The sequence below is a fragment of the Stegostoma tigrinum genome, chromosome 42, assembly GCF_030684315.1.
Source record: "Stegostoma tigrinum isolate sSteTig4 chromosome 42, sSteTig4.hap1, whole genome shotgun sequence".
Classification (NCBI taxonomy): Eukaryota; Metazoa; Chordata; class Chondrichthyes; order Orectolobiformes; family Stegostomatidae; genus Stegostoma; species Stegostoma tigrinum.
The window spans coordinates 9,186,874-9,204,691 of NC_081395.1; the positions used below are offsets into that span (position 1 = coordinate 9,186,874).

The following is a 17,818-nucleotide window of genomic DNA, read 5'->3' on the forward strand; positions in this document are numbered from 1 at the left end:
TAGCAGCTAACAATGGGTTGGGTGCAGTAGCAGACAATGTAGGGGTTGGGGTAAGAACATGGGAGAGCGCAAGCCCTAAAGTTAGCGAACTCAGTATTGAGTCCGGAAGGCTGCAGGGTCCCTGAGCGGAAGATGAGGTGATGTTCTTCCAGCTTGTGCTGAGCTTTGCTGGAGCACCACAGTAAGCCTGAGACTGAGATGTCGGCCAGGAAACAGGGTGGCATGTTGAAGCATTGTAGATTGAGCCTATCTCCAACACTTCAGCACTAGTGAAAGTCTTTTGCTAATAAGAGTTAGTTTTTGTTCTGTAGCCCGCCCCTCAGCTTTGCATATCCTTTGCAGTTGGGAAAGGTTTGCTCTGAGGTTCACACTAATGACAAATTGGTGACCAGTCACTGAAAACAGCTTCACATCTGTCGATCGCTGCATCTGTGATGTAGCTCACACCTTATCAGAACCAGGATGACCATCCCTTTCGCCATCAGTAAACCCATCATTTTGGCCAGCCTTTAATTTCAGTTTTCTCTGACTCAGATTCACCTGATAAGCTGCGTCCAAACTCTCACCAAATCCCCTACTGTAGAAAGGATATTATTAAACTAGAAAGAGTGCAGAGAAGATTTACTGGGATGCTACGTGCTCTGGAAGATTTGAGTTATCAGGAGAGGCCTGGAGCTTTATTCCGCTGGTGCGAAGGAGACTGAGGGGGTGGCCTTGTAGAGGTGTATAAAATCACGAGAGGCAAAGATAATGTAGACAGCCAACAGTTTTCCCCCCCCCCGGGTAGGGGAGTCTAAAACTAGAGGGCACAGGTTTAAGGGGAGAGGGGGAGAGATGCAAAAGGGTCCAGAGGGGTAACTTTTTCACACAGAGGGTGGTGAGTGTCTGGAATTGGCTGCCGGAGGTAGCGGTGGAGGTGAGTACAATTTTGTGATAGATACATGGATGGGAAAGGGTTTGGAGGGATATGGACCAAACGCAGAGCAAACAGGACAAGATTGAATTGTGAAAATGGGGTGGCATGGACAAGTTGAGCCGAAGGGACTATTTCCATGCTGTAGACCTCTATGGCTCTGTATGGTCTGTGAGGGCTTCATCCATTGGAGCTCTTCATTCATTAGCAGGTCACACTTGATCAACTCCACTCCTGGGAGCTTACTGACTATCTTGTGCTAACTGTGTTGATACTTTTCCAGAGCAGTGGAAATGCCAAATGGCATGTGCAACCTTCCAAATGATGGCCTGGAACATCATCAGGCATTTTCATCCAAGTTCCCTTGGCAGCATCCATCCTTTGCACTTATCACAGAAAGAATTTCTTTTTTAATAGATTCCCTACAGTGTGGAAACAGGCCCTTCGGCCCAACAAGTCCACACCGCCCCTTGGAGCATCCCACCCAGACCCATCCCCCTATAACCCACACACCCCTGGACACTACGGGCGATTTAGCATGGCCAATCCACCTAGCCTTCAAATCTTTGGGCTGTGGGAGGAAACCGGAGCACCCGGAGGAAACCCACGCAGACATGGGAAGAATGTACAAACTCCACACGGACAATTGCCCAAGGGTGGGATCGAACCTGGGTCCCTGGCACTGTGAGGCTGCAGTGCTAACCACTGAGCCACCATGCTGCCCCTCTTTACCTTGACATTGGTTAACACAGGGTAGTGAGATCGCTCCAAAATGTTATCAAAGTCTTTTGGATTCAGGCACACTCTTGCCTTTCGATTGCTACTACTCTGGTTGTGCAATTTGTAATTGTCACTGGATGAACACAGAAGGACAGGCAGCATCAGAGGAAAAAGGGTCCAGACCCGAAACATCGGCTTTCCTGCTCCTCTGATGTTGCCTGACCTGCTGTGTTCCTCCAGCTCCACACCGTGTTATCTCTGATTTCAAATAAACCATTTGGATTATAAATTGGTGTTGGTGACTTCTGACAATCTCTGGCGTCAAGAATGGGAGAATTTCCCCAATTTGTGTTCAAATCTCCCACCTCCTTCTTAGCAGCAGATAATCAAAATCCATTCAATTCTGACTACTCACTTCTGACACCGTGTGCATGTGTGTGTGCGTGAGTGTGTGTGCGTGAGTGTGTGTGTGTGCGCGCGTGTGTGTGTGTGTGTGTGTGATAGTGTGTGTGTGTGTGAGAGAGAGTGTGTGTGTGAGTGTGTGTACATGTGCGTGTGTGTGTGTGTGTGTGTGTGTGTGTTTACAAGTGTGTGAGTCTCTAACGTGATTTTTCTGATGAAGGGTCTAGGCCCGAAACGTCAGCTTTTGTGCTCCTGAGATGCTGCTTGGCCTGCTGTGTTCATCCAGCCCCACACTTTGTTATCTCGGATTCGCTGTTTGTTAGTTTCAGTAAATGCACAATCTCTTTTGACCTTTAATTCAGTGTTTGAGTCTACTTTTGTCTTCCGTCTAGGGGTTGAATGGGTCCCAACAAGATTTCGAACTTCTGTGGAAATGATTAGCAATTACATTTACACGACTGGTCAAATGCTGCTGGCTGGTGTAGCCTATGGAATCCAACACTGGCGCTGGATTCAGTTCTCACTTTCAGTCCCATTTTTCGTCTTCTTCCTTTATTCCTGGTAATGTCAAAAATTATTGATCTCTTTTACGCACTGTATCATCAATGATCTGTCAAGACAAATTCAGGTACCATTAGATGGGACACAGGAGGAATAAGATCATAGAATTCTTAGAAGCCACACAAGGGGGTTTTCTTAAAGCATGGAAGGTAGAATTTAGAAAGTAATGCTGTCTGATGTGTCACCAGTTTGGAAGAGGAAGCAATCTTGCCAGATAAATCACAAGGCAAATCAATGACAACCAACATGGGATAACAACATAGACTGTAGTGGCTCAGTGGTTAGCAGTGTTACCTCAAGGGACCTGGGTTTGGTCCAACCCTCAGGCAACCGTCTGTGTGGAGTTTGCACATACTGCCCGTGTCTGCGTGGGTTTCCTCCCACAGTCCAAAGATGTGCAGGTTAGTGTGGATTGGCCGTGCTAAATTGTCCCATAGTGCCCAGGGATGTGCGGGTTAGGGTGGATTGACCGTGCTAAATTGTCCCATAGTGCCCAGGGATGTGCGGGTTAGGGTGGATTGGCCGTGCTAAATTGCCCCATAGTGCCCAGGGATGTGCAGGGTAGGGTGGATTGGCCGCGCTAAATTGTCCCATAGTGTCCAGGGATGTGCGGGTTAGGGTGGATTGGCCGTGCTAAATTGTCCCCATAGTGCCCAGGGATGTGCAGGTTAGGGTGGATTGGCCGCGCTAAATTGTCCCATAGTGCCCAGGGATGTGCGGGTTAGGGTGGGTTGGCCGCGCTAAATTGTCCCATAGTGTCCAGGGATGTACAGGTTAGGGTGGATTGGCCGTGCTAAATTGTCCCATAGTGCCCAGTGATGTGCGGGTTAGGGTGGGTTGGCCGTGCTAAATTGTCCCATAGTGCCCAGGGATGTGCGGGTTAGGGTGGATTGGCCGTGCTAAATTGTCCCATAGTGTCCAGGGATGTGCGGGTTAGGGTGGGTTGGCCGCGCTAAATTGTCCCATAGTGCCCAGGGATGTGCGGGTTAGGGTGGGTTGGCCGTGCTAAATTGTCCCATAGTGTCCAGGGATGTGCGGGTTAGGGTGGATTGGCCGTGCTAAATTGTCCCATAGTGCCCAGGGATGTGCAGATTAGGGTGGATTGGCCGTGCTAAATTGTCCCATAGTGCCCAGGGATGTGCAGGTTAGGGTGGATTGGCCGTGCTAAATTGTCCCATAGTGCCCAGGGATGTGCGGGTTAGGGTGGATTGGCCGTGCTAAATTGTCCCGTAGTGCCCAGGGATGTGCAGGTTAGGGTGGATTGGCCGTGCTAAATTGTCCCATAGTGCCCAGGGATGTGCAGGTTAGGGTGGATCGGCCGTGCTAAATTGTCCCATAGTGACCAGGGATGTGCAGATTAGGGTGGATCGGCCGTGCTAAATTGTCCCATAGTGTCCAGGGATGTGCGGGTTAGGGTGGATTGGCCGTGCTAAATTGTCCCATAGTGCCCAGGGATGTGCAGGTTAGGGTGGATTGGCCGTGCTAAATTGTCCCATAGTGCCCAGGGATGTGCAGGTTAGGGTGGATTGGCCGTGCTAAATTGTCCCATAGTGTCCTGGGATGAGCAGGTTAGGGTGGATTGGCCGTGCTAAATTGTCCCATAGTGCCCAGGGATGTGCAGATTAGGGTGGATTGGCCGTGCTAAATTGTCCCATAGTGTCCAGGGATGTGCGGTTAGGGTGGATTGGCCGTGCTAAATTGTCCCATAGTGCCCAGGGATGTGCAGGTTAGGGTGGGTTGGCCGTGCTAAATTGTCCCATAGTGCCCAGGGATGTGCAGATTAGGGTGGATTGGCCGTGCTAAATTGTCCCATAGTGCCCAGGGATGTGCAGGTTAGGGTGGGTTGGCCGTGCTAAATTGTCCCATAGTGCCCAGGGATGTGCAGGTTAGGGTGGGTTGGCCGTGCTAAATTGTCCCATAGTGCCCAGGAATGTGCAGGTTAGCGTGGGTTGGCCGTGCTAAATTGTCCCATAGTGCCCAGGGATGTGCAGGTTAGGGTGGGTTGGCCGTGCTAAATTGTCCCATAGTGCCCAGGGATGTGCAGGTTAGGGTGGGTTGGCCGTGCTAAATTGTCCCATAGTGCCCAGGGATGTGCAGGTTAGGGTGGGTTGGCCGTGCTAAATTGTCCCATAGTGCCCAGGGACGTGCAGGTTAGGGTGGGTTGGCCGTGCTAAATTGTCCCATAGTGCCCAGGGATGTGCAGGTTAGGGTGGGTTGGCCGTGCTAAATTGTCCCATAGTGCCCAGGGATGTGCTGGCTACTTGGATCATCCATGGGAAATGCAGGGTTACAGCAATGGGATGGGGTTCTGGGTGCGATACCCTTCGCAGGGCTGGTGTGGGCTCGATGGGCCAAACAGACCTCTTCCAGGCTGTAGGGATTCTGTGAATAAACAGATTGAAAACACCAAGCTGGGCCATTCTGAAAATTCAGAATATCAGTTCTGGGGTAACACTCCTCAATGCTGACCGTCTGATATTCTGGAGGTCCCCAGAGGAAACTTAGGGGTAAGATCATTGATCAATGTTTGACCCTATCACACTGAGTTATTTTGTCATGTGGGCACTTATATAAAAGCAGAGTTGGCCTACAGTACAGTGATTCAACTGTTGAACTCTGCAGAATGTAAATGGCAGGAAAGATATCTTTGCAATTAAATTGAAAATTAACCTCTCAAGGGAGAAGTTAACTATTGGATGTCTTGTGCAATTAGAGTGATTACTGGGCCCTTCCTGGTGACCTAGTTGACATCAGTAAAATCAGACAGACCAAAGATTACATAAAGACAGTAGGAGTTGCCGATGCTGGAGAATCTGAGATAACAAGGTGTGGAGCTGGATGAACACAGCAGGCCAAGCAGCATCAGAGGAGCAGGAAAGTTTGATGTTTTTTTCTGAGGTAGGGTGTAGGCCCAAAACGTCAGCTTTCCTGCTCCTCTGATGCTGCCTGGCCTGCTGTGTTCATCCAGCTCCACAACTTGTTATCACAGACTATATACTTCAGTTCCTTCTGAATACGGGTCGGCTTGTTTCTGATTCATTAAACTGTAAGGAACATGAACAGGAAGAGCCCATTCTGTCCACCATTCAACAGGATCTGACTTTCCTCATTATCCATTTCCCTGTGACCCTTGATCGTCTGACTGGTCAAGGATCCGTCTGTCTCAGCTTTAAATATACACAAGGGCTCCAGACACACAATTCTAAGTGCAAGAAGTTCCATAAGCGAGGAAATTCCTCCTCATCTCAGTGTTAAATTGGTGCCCCTTTATTCAGAGGCTGTGCCCTCTGGTCTCAGACCGCTCCCATGAGGGAAACATCCTCCTCAGCTTTGACCCTGTCAAGCCCCTTAAGAATCCTGTATGTCTTAATGAGATCCCCCTCATTCTTCCAAACTCCAGTGAATCAGCCATGAAGCAAATCCGACCTGCCTTATCTGTTTTATGCCAGAATTGTAGACATCGGGGGGGAAGGTGATGGCCTAGTGGTATCATCGTTGGACTGTTAATCCGGAGACCCAGATAAGGTCCCAGGAACTCGGGTTTGAATCCCGCCACTCCAGATGGTGGAATTCAATGAAATATTTGGAATTAAGAATCTAATGATGACCATGAATCGATTGTTGGAAAAACCCATCTGGTTCACTAATGTCCCCTTAGGGAAGGAAACTGCCATCCTTACCTGGTCTGGGCCTACACGTGACTCCAGACCCACAGCAATGTGGTTGACTCTAAACTGGCCTCTGGGCAATTAGGGATGGGGCAATTAATGCTGGACTAGCCAGCGATGCCCTCATCCCTGTGAATGAAAAACAAGAGAGGGGAATCAACTGAATATTGAATCAAGTCGACAGGGGAATCTCTCATAACCTGCATGTCAATCAATGCTCAGAGTTGAAGATTCCTACCTTAGGAGGCTTTTGTCACATTTAAACTCCACTGCGTAAGTAAAATTATCTTCAGGAAGGATTTGGAGAAGGGAGGCAGAGAGAGGGGAGTGTTGTTGAGTGATGACACTCGCCCCTTTCTTGTTATTGTGGCACTATTCAATTACCAACAACCCCAACCCTCCCCCCACTGCATCCCATAACCAGCCCAGTTTGTCCCCTCCCCCCACTGCACCACACAACCAGCCCAGCTCATCCCCTCCACCCACTGCATCCCAAAACCAGCCCAACCTGTCCCCGCCTCCCTAACCTGTTCTTCCTCTCACCCATCCCTTCCTCCCACCCCAAGCCGCACCTCCATCTCCTACCTACTAACCTCATCCCACCTCCTTGACCTGTCCGGCTTCCCTGCACTGACCTATCCCCTCCCTACCTCCCCACCTGTACTCTCCTCTCCACCTATCTTCTTTTCTCTCCATCTTCGGTCCGCCTCCCCCTCTCTCCCTATTTATTCCAGAACCCTCACCCCATTCCCCTCTCTGATGAAGGGTCTAGGCCCGAAACGTCAGCTTTTGTGCCCCTGAGATGCTGCTTGGCCTGCTGTGTTCATCCAGCCCCACACTTTGTTATCTAAAGTACTATGCTGTCCACTTGTGTTATCAGGAATTACCTGCGAGATTTATTGACTGTGGAGATAATAATCCCTAGGTATGTGTGGTCCTCCTCTCAAGGTGGTTCTCCGAGTCCGCTCGCTGGCTTATTCTGAATGACAAGGCCGATGTAGCTCTGAAACAGCTCAGGAGGGTGGCCAAGATGAACGGCAAGCAGGATGAAGGGAAAAAGCTCACTGTCGAAGTAGGTGACGATGATACTTACAACATTTCACGTGGGGTTGCGAAACCCACTGCTCCTCGCAATTCTGACTCATGCAGAGGAGCAGTAAGTTTGGCTGACAGCTGAGAATTAACATGCAGACCCCCGAGCTCCGGAAGCGGAGCACTGGGGACGTGCCACAGGCTGGTTAGTGATAAAGGGGACTGAGGGAGAGTGAGAGCAAAACAGAGAAAAACACAACCATTTCCCACCAGAACAAGAAGATATCCAGAGAAGTGGATAAACTATCCAAAGTGCTTCCATAATCGTAGAATCCCTACAGCGCGGAAGCAAGCAATTTGGCGCATCGGGTCCACACTGAGCCTCCAAAGGGGTTCGCAAACCAGACCTGTCCCCCTGATCTAAGCAACCAGCTTGTAACTGATGTCCATTTCAAGCCCACCGACTCCCACAGCTACCTAGAATACACCTCCTCCCACCCACCCTCCTGCAAAAATTCCATCCCCTAATCCCAATTCCTCCGCCTCCGCCGCATCTGCTCCCACGATGAGGTATTCCACTCCCGCACATCCCAGATGTCCAAGTTCTTCCAGGACCGCAACTTTCACCCCACAGTGGTCGAGAACGCCCTTGACCGCATCTCCCACACTTCCCGCAACACATCCCTCACACCCCACCCCCGCCACAACCGCCCCAAGAGGATCTCCCTCGTTCTCACACACCACCCCACCAACCTCCGGATACAACGCATCATCCTCCGACACTTCCGCCTTCTACAATCCGACCCCACCGCCCAAGACATTTTTCCATCCCCACCCCTGTCTGCATTCCAGAGAGACCACTCTCTCCGCGACTCCCTTGTCCGCTCCACACTGCCCTCCAACCCCACCACACCTGGCACCTTCCCCTGCAACCGCAGGAAATGGTACACTTGCCCCCACACCTCCCCCCTCACCCCTATCCCAGGCCCCAAGATGACTTTCCACATTAAGCAGAGGTTCACCTGCACATCTGCCAATGTGGTATACTGCATCCACTGTACCCGGTGTGGCTTCCTCTACATTGGAGAAACCAAGCGGAGGCTTGGGGGCCGCTTTGCAGAACACCTCCGCTCGGTTCGCAATAAACAACTGCACCTCCCAGTCGCAAACCATTTCCACTCCCCCTCCCATTCTTTAGATGACATGTCCATCATGGGCCTCCTGCAGTGCCACAATGATGCCACCCGAAGGTTGCAGGAACAGCAACTCATATTCCACCTGGGAACCCTGCAGCCCAATGGTATCAATGTGGACTTCACCAGCTTCAAAATCTCCCCTTCCCCTACTGCATCCCAAAATCAGCCCAGTTCGTCCCCTCCCCCCACTGCAGCACACAACCAGCCCAGCTCTTCCCCTCCACCCACTGCATCCCAAAACCAGCCCAGCCTGTGTCTGCCTCCCTAACCTGTTCTTCCTCTCACCCATCCCTTCCTCCCACCCATCCCTTCCTCCGACCTCAAGCCGCACCTCCATTTCCTACCTACTAACCTCATCCCACCTCCTTGACCTGTCCGTCTTCCCTGGACTGACCTATCCCCTCCCTACCTCCCCACCTATAATCTCCTCTCCACCTATCTTCTTTTCTCTCCATCTTCGGTCCGCCTCCCCTTCTCTCCCTATTTATTCCAGAACCCTCACCCCATCCCCCTCTCTGATGAAGGGTCTAGGCCCGAAACGTCAGCTTTTGTGCTCCTGAGATGCTGCTTGGCCTGCTGTGTTCATCCAGCTTCACACTTTATTATCTTGGATTCTCCAGCATCTGCAGTTCCCATTATCACTCACACCCTAACCTGCACATCCCTGGGCACTATGGGACAATTTAGCACGGCCAATCCCACCCTAACCCGCACATCCCTGGGCACTATGGGACAATTTAGCACGGCCAATCCACCCTAACCTGCACATCCCAGGGCACTATGGGACAATTTAGCACGGCCAATCCCACCCTAACCCGCACATCCCTGGGCACTATGGGGCAATTTAGCACGGCCAATCCACCCTAACCTGCACATCCCTGGACACTATGGGACAATTTAGCACGGCCAATCCACCCTAACCTGCACATCCCTGGACACTATGGGACAGTTTAGCACGGCCAATCCACCCTAACCTGCACATCCCTGGGCACTATGGGACAGTTTAGCACGGCCAACCCACCCTCACCCGCACGTCTTTGGGCTGTGGGAGGAAAGCGGAGCACCTGGAGGAAACCCACGCAGACACAGGGAGAACATGCAGACAGTCACCCGAGGGTGGGATCGATCCCGGGTCCCCAGTGCTGCGAAGCACTGCAGGAAGTGGACAGAGATGTTGGTTCCAGACTACCCCAGAGATTCAAGCCACGAAGACTAATACTTAGAGCAGTGACAGTGGTCAGAGACCACTCAGTGATGGATCAGGATCGTTTCTCAAGAAATAATGACCACTGTACGCTTTAAATAGCCCAAGAGATAAATCTGTCTTTCTCAAGACACTCGGTGCTTACAGACCTGGCTAGTGGGGAAACTAAATTACTTTCTATCTCGAAGAAAATTAAAATTTCTGTGCGATTCAATTTCTTGCTTGATTTGAATTCGATTCATTTATTGTCATGTGCATCTTGTTACAAAACACAGCGAAAGGTGTCTTAAAACACAGAAAAATGAACCAAAACGTAAAATATAAACGCAGTAAAGTAAAGAAATAGAAGTTTGCGACTTTACGGAACCTTCTTGTTCAGTGTTCAGCCGCAGGCCGTGGCCCTGGTGACCAGGCCCGAGCCCTGTTCACAGCACTGGAACAAAAATGGCCTTTCTTTGGCGCCATCTTGCCTCCACTGACACACATACTCCCCGCCCACCCCTCGCCACTATCAGTCCTCTCTGGGACCTTGCCAAAGCAGGTCCAAATGCCGGATCTCATGCCAGGCCCGAACTCACCTCCACCACCGCCCCCATGAATCTGCGCCAGAAGTAGACGCCGTCAGGAACCCAGTAGCAGGCCCGAGTCGGACTAGGACTGCCTCAGCAACGCAGACGCCACCAGGAACATAAACTGTCTACCCGCTGTCACCGCTGCAAGTCTGCACTGCTGGGCCCTACCTGAGTCTGTGCTGTTCGGCCTACTCAGGTACATGATGCTGGGCCTACTCAGGTCAGTGATGCTGGGCCTACTCAGGTCAGTGATGCTGGGCCTACTCAGGTCAGCGATGCTGGGCCTACCGAGGTCAGTGATGCTGGGCCTACTCAGGTCCATGATGCTGGGCCCTACCCAGGTCCGTGATGCTGGGCCCTACCCAGGTCAGTGATGCTGGGCCTACTCAGGTCCATGATGCTGGGCCCTACCCAGGTCCGTGATGCTGGGCCTACCCAGGTCCGTGATGCTGGGCCTACTCAGGTCCACGATGCTGGACCTACCCAGGTCCATGATGCTGGTCCTAACGAGGTCCTTGCTGCTGGGCCTACCCATGTCTGTGATGCTGGGCCTACTCAGGTCCATGATGCTGGGCCTACCCAGATCCATGATACTGGTCCTAATGAGGTCCTTGCTGCTGGGCCTACCCATGTCTGTGATGCTGGGCCTACTCCAGTCTGCACTGCTCGGCCTACTCAAGCTCAGATAGCTATGCCAACTGGAGTGCGTTAATAAAGGGGCTCATGGGAAAAAGCAGGAGACGAGCCACTGGGTTAACATTTAGTTAAGAGAGTGAACTTGTTATGGGCCTGGTAACAGTGAGTGCAGAGGGCTGCCAATCTCAGGAATATACAGATTATCAAGAATGTAGCAAAGTGTAGTCCTCCCTGTTGCCCCAGAAATTCTTTTAAACTTACTACTGGTGTTTGTGTGCATGTTTGATGCCACATGTTTTCTCAGAAGTAGCAGGTAGTAATATTCTTCTTCCTTTAACACAAGTAAACCTTGTAATCAGCTCCTTAATTTTTGTTTTAATAAGGTAAACTTTAATCGAAATGGGATGGCTGCAGGCAAAAGGGGAAATAAATGTAGTCTTTGTGACTGTTTAGGCCGTGGACCTAACACACGATTAAATGCTTGAACTAAAGTGAAGTGCTTAGTGGTAACTGAGATAACGGGAACTGCAGATGCTGGAGAATCCGAGATAACTGAGTGTGGGGCTGGATGAACACAGCAGGCCAAGCAGCATCAGGGGAGCAGGAAGGCTGACGTTTCGGGCCTAGATCCTTCATCAGAAAAAAAGCTTCTAGGCCCGAAACGTCAGCTTTTGTGCTCCTGAGATGCTGCTTGGCCTGCTGTGTTCATCCAGCTCCACCCTTTGTTGTCTCTGCTGAGCTGTAACATTTTGATGACAGACACATTGTGTGTTCCACAGATTCTCAAATCGAGTATGGAAGATGAGCAGCTAACAGCTAAGAACAAGCACAGTGTGCTCGATCTGTTTCGGACTCCTGTCATACGCAAGATAGCTTGCTGTACCATGCTCGCTTGGTAAGTTATTAAAAAGCTTCAGATTTTTTCTACCTAGGATCGCAAATTTGAACAATGAAATTCTGCTCTTATTTTATTTACTCATTCACTTGTGGGATGTGGGCGTCGCTGGCTGGGCACAGCATTTATTGCCCCCTGTCCCTAACTGCCCCCTTGAGAAGGTGGTGGGGAGCTGCCTTCCTGAGCCGCTGCAGTCCGTGTGCTGTGGGGAGACCCACGATGCCCCTTACGGGGGGAATTCCAGGATTCTGACCCAGCGACACTGAAGGAACGGCCGATATATTCCCAGTCGGGATGGGGAGTGGCTCGGAGGGGAACTTGCAGGGGGTGGTATTCCCATGTACCTGCTGCCCCTTGTCCTTCTGGATGGAAGTGGTGGTGGGTTTGGAAGGTGCTGTCTAAGGAGTGAGTTGCTGCAGGGCGTCTTGTAGCTGGTACACACTGCTGCGACTGAGCGTCGGTGGGTGGAGGGAGTGGGATGTTTGTGGATGTGGTGCCAATCAAAGCGGGGGCTGCTTTGTCCTGGATTGCATCGAGCTCCTCGAGTGTTGTCGGAGATGCTCCCATTCAGGGGGTAAGTGGGGGGGGCGCGGTGTGTTCCCCCACACTCCTGACTTGTGCCTTTGGGGTATCAAGTGATGAGTAGGGGCAAATAATGCCAGTGGGAGTAACGAGATGGAAACAAAAGCAAGACAAACCATTGTGCAAACACTACGCATCAATTGACTGAAATTGCAGACGTCTTGCACACGAGAGCCGGCAGGTGGAGGAAAAACATATTGACGCTGCACTGAGGATGTTGCCCAGCACGCTCACGAAACGTCTGCGGAACAACAAGCCAGCTCAGACAGCCAACCAACCTCAACGTCATTAGAACATAAGAAGGGGACCAGTCACCCCCACCTTGAAGCCCGCTCCCTCATTCCGTACGACAAGTGGCCAATCTCATCTTGGCCTCAATGCGACATTTCCTGTCCCACTCCCCTTAACCCTTTACTGATTAAAAACTTGTCCACCTCCTCCTGAAATTTATTTGGTGCTTCCCCCCACCATCACTTTGGGGGTAGTGAATTCCGCAGGTAAAGAGATGCTTAACGAATCTTTCTCTTCAACAGCATTGCGAGGTTATGTGCAGATCCATAAAGCCCTGGTTAGAGCACACTTGGAATATTGTGTTTGGTCCTGGTCATTGTAGGAAGGATGTGGAAGCTTTAAAGAGGGTGCAGAGGAGATTTACCAAGATGCTGGAATGCAGGTCTTATCAGGAAAGTTTGAGGGATCTAGGGCTCTTATCATTGGAGCAAAGAAGGATGAGAGGTGACTTGATAGAGGTCTACAAGATGATGAGAAGCATTGATGGAGTGGATAGTCAGAGACTTTTCCCAGGCAGGAAATGACTATTACAAGGGGGCATAATTTTAAGGTGATTGGAGGTATAAGGGTGATGTCAGAGGTTCTTCACACAGAGAGTGGTGGGCATGTGGAATGTGCTGCCAGCAGTGGCAGTGGAGTGAAATAATTTAGAGACTTTTAAGCGACTCTTGGATAGGCACATGGAGGATAGTCAAATGTAGGGTATGCAGGCTTAGAGTAGGATAATAGGTCGGCACAAATTTGTGAGCTGAAGGGCCTGTACTGTGCCACACTGTTCTTTACCCTAGGTTCAATAGAGAGAAATTTGGGGGCCCGAAGCTGAAATAGTGATGAGAACAGAGAAGAGGGTAGGAAAAAGTGGATCTCAAAACGATTGGAAATAATCTCAATGAAATGACGCTCTCCTGTCCTCTCGCTGTTGCAGGTTTGCAACGGGTTTTGCGTATTATGGGTTGGCAATAGACCTGCAAGGATTTGGAGTTGACATTTACCTCATCCAGTTCATTTTTGGGGCCGTCGACATTCCCGCAAAGTCGATCTGTTTCATTTCCATGAGTCTGATTGGAAGGCGATTCACACAGAGCACATCCCTTATTCTTGCAGGATGCATCATTGTGGCAAACATCTTCATCCCAAAAGGTGAGGGTTTATAATTGCGTCTGTGTTTAACACCTCCCCCCCCCCCCCACCCCTGCCAGCTGGGTAACAAAGAAACAAATTCCCATCCAGTAGAATGAACATCAGGAACAGGGGCAGGAATGGGCCCCTCGAGCCTGCTCCCCCATTCATTAAGGCCATAGCTCCCCTTACCCGCCCACCCACCACAACCCTTAATCCTTTTACTGCTCAAAAATCTATCTTTGCCTGAAAAATACGGACAGGGAATTCCACAGATTCACAACCCTTTGGGTGGAGAAATTCCTCCTCAACTCAGACCCACATCTGCTTCTCTGATTATTTTGAGGCTTTGCCCCCTTGTTCCAGACTCAATGGAAACATCCTCCCTGCTTCTATCCCATCCATTCCTTTCATAATTGTGCATGTTTCTATAAGGTTCCCCCCCCCACCTTAAATCCCCATGAGTACAGTCCCGGCCTACTCATTCTCTCCTCATAAACCAACCCTCTCAACTCCAGAACCAACCTAGAGAACCCCCTCTGCAAACCCTCCAGTGCCAGTACGTCCATGAAAAGGTCTTCTGTTCCCAGTCACTGCCCATGAACACCCACCAAACAAAAAATATCTGTAAATGTTAGGAAGACAGCAAAGATCTTGCGCTTAATCGGTTCCTTTCATGATCCAAACTCGCTCTGTCATTCAATAAGCTCAAGACTGGCGCACCTGTGTTTTGAATTCCATATCCGCATTTAGCTTCGATAACCTTTGTGTCACTTAAATAAATAAAATAATTCGCACCTCCACCCAGCACAAAGGCATTCAGGGTCGTACGCATTTCAAACGTCACGCAGTGAGACTGAGCGCAGTCTGTCCAGGTCACACCCTTGAGTACAGCCGAGTACGGTGACAGCATGGTGGCTCAGTGGTTAGCACAGCCACCTCACGGTGCCAGGGACCCGGGTTCAATCCCACCATCGGGCAACATGCTGCGTGGAGTTTGAGTGCTCTTGCTGTGTCTGCGCGGGTTTCCTCCAGGTGCTCCGGTTTCCTCCCACAATCCAAAGACGTGCAGGTTAGGGTGGGTTGGCCGTGCTAAATACCCCATAGTGCCCAAGGATGTGTGGGTTAGGGTGGATTGGCCGTGCTAAATTGTCCCTTAGTGCCCAGGGATGTGCAGGTTAGGGTGGATTGGCCGTGCTAAATTGTCCCATAGTGCCCAGGGATGTGCAGGTTAGGGTGGATTGGCCGTGCTAAATTGTCCCATAGTGCCCAGGGATGTGCAGGTTAGGGTGGGTTGGCCGTGCTAAATTGTCCCATATTGCCCAAGGATGTGCAGGTTAGGGTGGGTTGGCCGTGCTAAATTGTCCCATAGTGCCCAGGGATGTGTGGGTTAGGGTGGATTGGCCGTGCTAAATTGCCCCATAGTGCCCAGGGATGTGCAGGTTAGGGTGGATTGGCCGTGCTAAATTGTCCCATAGTGCCCAGGGATGTGCAGGTTAGGGTGGATTGGCCGTGCTAAATTGTCCCATAGTGCCCAGGGATGTGTGGTTTAGGGTGGATTGGCCGTGCTAAATTGTCCCATAGTGCTGAGGGATGAGTGGGTTAGGGTGGATTGGCCATGGTGGAGTGCAAGGCTAAGGAGTCAGGTTGGGTCTTGAATGTGAGATAACAAGGTGTGGAGCTGGATGAACACAGCAGGCCGAGCAGCATCAGAGGAGCAGGAAAGCTGACGTTTCTGGAATGTGATGCTCTTTGGAGAGTCACTGCAGACTCAGTGGGCTGAAGGGCCTCTTCCCATAATGTAGAGGTTTTGTAACCCATTCATTTCAGATATAAAATACAAACTGCATGTTCAGAGAGCTATCCTGAATATGGATAACATTTTAGAGCCCTAAAGAACGTCGCATAGCCAAGGAAATATATGCTATGATGTCTAGTTTACCCTTTAAGTGCTCAACCCTGTTATACATTCTATATCTTAGCCATTTGTTTTATAAATCCCAGCTTTGTAAATCATAGTTTGCTCTATTAGGGCCTGGCACATTGAGTGGGACTGACCATGCCAGGAAGGTACACTATGTTGGGCCTAATTACCCAGTCCTGTGGTTTGTGATTTGCGCTGGACAGAATGACTCAACCGTGTGTTTTGCAGATTTGTGCTCAGTCCTGTGTAATACTTTTTTACAATATTTGTCCCTTTTATTCATTAATGGAATGGAGGTATTACTGGCCAGGCAGCATTTATTGCCCAGAGGGCAGTTCAGAGTCAAGGGTCTGGAGCCACATGTAGGCCCAGACCAGGTGAGGGTGGCAGTTTCCTTCCCTAGAGGACATTAGTGACCCAGATGGGCTTCCCTGATAATCAACAATGGATTCACGATCATCATTAGATTCTTAATTCCAGATATTTTATTGAATTCAAATTCCACCATCTGCCGTGGCAGGATTCGAACCCAAGTTCCCAGAATGTGATCTGGATTTCTGGATTAACAGTCCAGCAATAATACCACTACTCCATCACATCCCCCGTAATGATCCAGCCTGAGGGCTATGCTGCGCTAGAGTTACACTTCCATTTTAAACTAAAGCAGGAAATTTTCAGCGGGGTTAACACAAAAATTATTAGGTGCATGATCCTTATGCCTGCTCCAAAGGCATTTGGCGCGCTTGCCTTCGATACATGTGACAACAATAAATCAAATAAAATTAACTCAAATGTTACAACACATCGCAACGAAAACGATGAAAGGAAAATGCAACCGTGGAAACTTTGATCAGATCATATTCTGATCAACATTTGTTTGAAGCTGCCCAGGTATTAGACAGAGTTTAGCACGCCCACCTTCATTGCTCAGACCTTGGAGTACAGGAGCTGGGACATCATGTTGAGGTTGTACAGGGCGTTGGTGAGGCTTCTTCTGGAGCATTGTGTCCAGTTCTGGTCTCCCTGTTACAGGAAGGACATGATTAAGCTGGAGAGGGTGCAGAAGAGATTTACCAGGATGTTACCTCTCTGATGAAGGGTCTAGGCCCGAAACGTCAGCTTTTGTGCTCTTGAGATGCTGCTTGGCCTGCTGTGTTCATCCAGCCTCACATTTTATTATCTTGGAATCTCCAGCATCTGCAGTTCCCATTATCTCTCTCTTTACCAGGATGTTGCTGGGTATGAGGGTTTGAGCTATAAGGGAGAGGCTGTAACTTTTTCACTGGAGCGTAGGAGGTTGAGGGGCGACCTTATAGAGGTTTATAAAATCATGAGGAGCATAAATAGGGTCACTGACAGGTTTCTTTTCCCCAGGGTGAGGGATTTCATAGTTTTAAGGCGAGAGGACAGAGATCTAAAAAAGACACGAGGGGCAGATATTTTACACAGAGGGTGGTCCATGTGTGGAATGAGCTTCCAGAGGAAGTGGTGGGTGTGGATACAGTTACAATGTATAAAAGACATTTGGATAAGTGCATGAACAGGGAAAGGTTTGGAGGGATATGGGCCAGGAGCAGGCAGGTGGGACTGGTTTAGTTTGGGATTGTGGTCAGCACAGGCTGGTTGGGTCTGTTCCCACGCTTTATGTCTCTATCCTGAAAGCATTTAGTGGATATTTAGAGGCAGAAAGGATTTATTTTAGATTCTATAAAGAGTTTCTACCGTTAACACACCACTTAATAATATTAAAATCATAAATCCCACTGTAACAGGCAATTTTTCATCCCTGAATGAATTTGTTCAAAGCAATTAAAATTCTGACTGCTCCATCTTTCTGACAGAGTTAAAGACCTTACGCACATCATTCGCTGCGATTGGGAAAGGGTGTCTCGCTGCAGCCTTCAGCTGCTGCTACCTCTACTCAGGCGAACTCTACCCAACCGTGGTCAGGTGAGGACGTATGTTCCGAGCTGGAGCTGATGTACTTGAGCAAGGTCAATATCTTTTTGAAAAATTCATTAATGGGATACATTTAGACCACCCCAAATTGCACTCATTTATAAACGTCAGAATTATTCATTAGGGGCCTATCAAAAACTGAAC

General features: G+C 49.8%; 1 protein-coding gene across 2 annotated transcripts in view; it reads left to right on the plus strand.

Annotated features, from left to right (window-relative positions):
* LOC125449188 (solute carrier family 22 member 6-like) overlaps positions 1-17,818 on the plus strand; it is a 44,588-nt gene that overhangs the window by 20,766 nt on the left and 6,004 nt on the right. For both annotated transcript variants that reach the window (XM_059641543.1, XM_059641544.1), the window contains exons 4-8: positions 2,428-2,596; positions 7,213-7,336; positions 11,684-11,799; positions 13,598-13,812; positions 17,557-17,665. In XM_059641543.1, the coding sequence (XP_059497526.1) occupies positions 2,428-2,596; positions 7,213-7,336; positions 11,684-11,799; positions 13,598-13,812; positions 17,557-17,665 (733 nt within the window). The remainder of the gene's footprint in view (positions 1-2,427; positions 2,597-7,212; positions 7,337-11,683; positions 11,800-13,597; positions 13,813-17,556; positions 17,666-17,818) is intronic.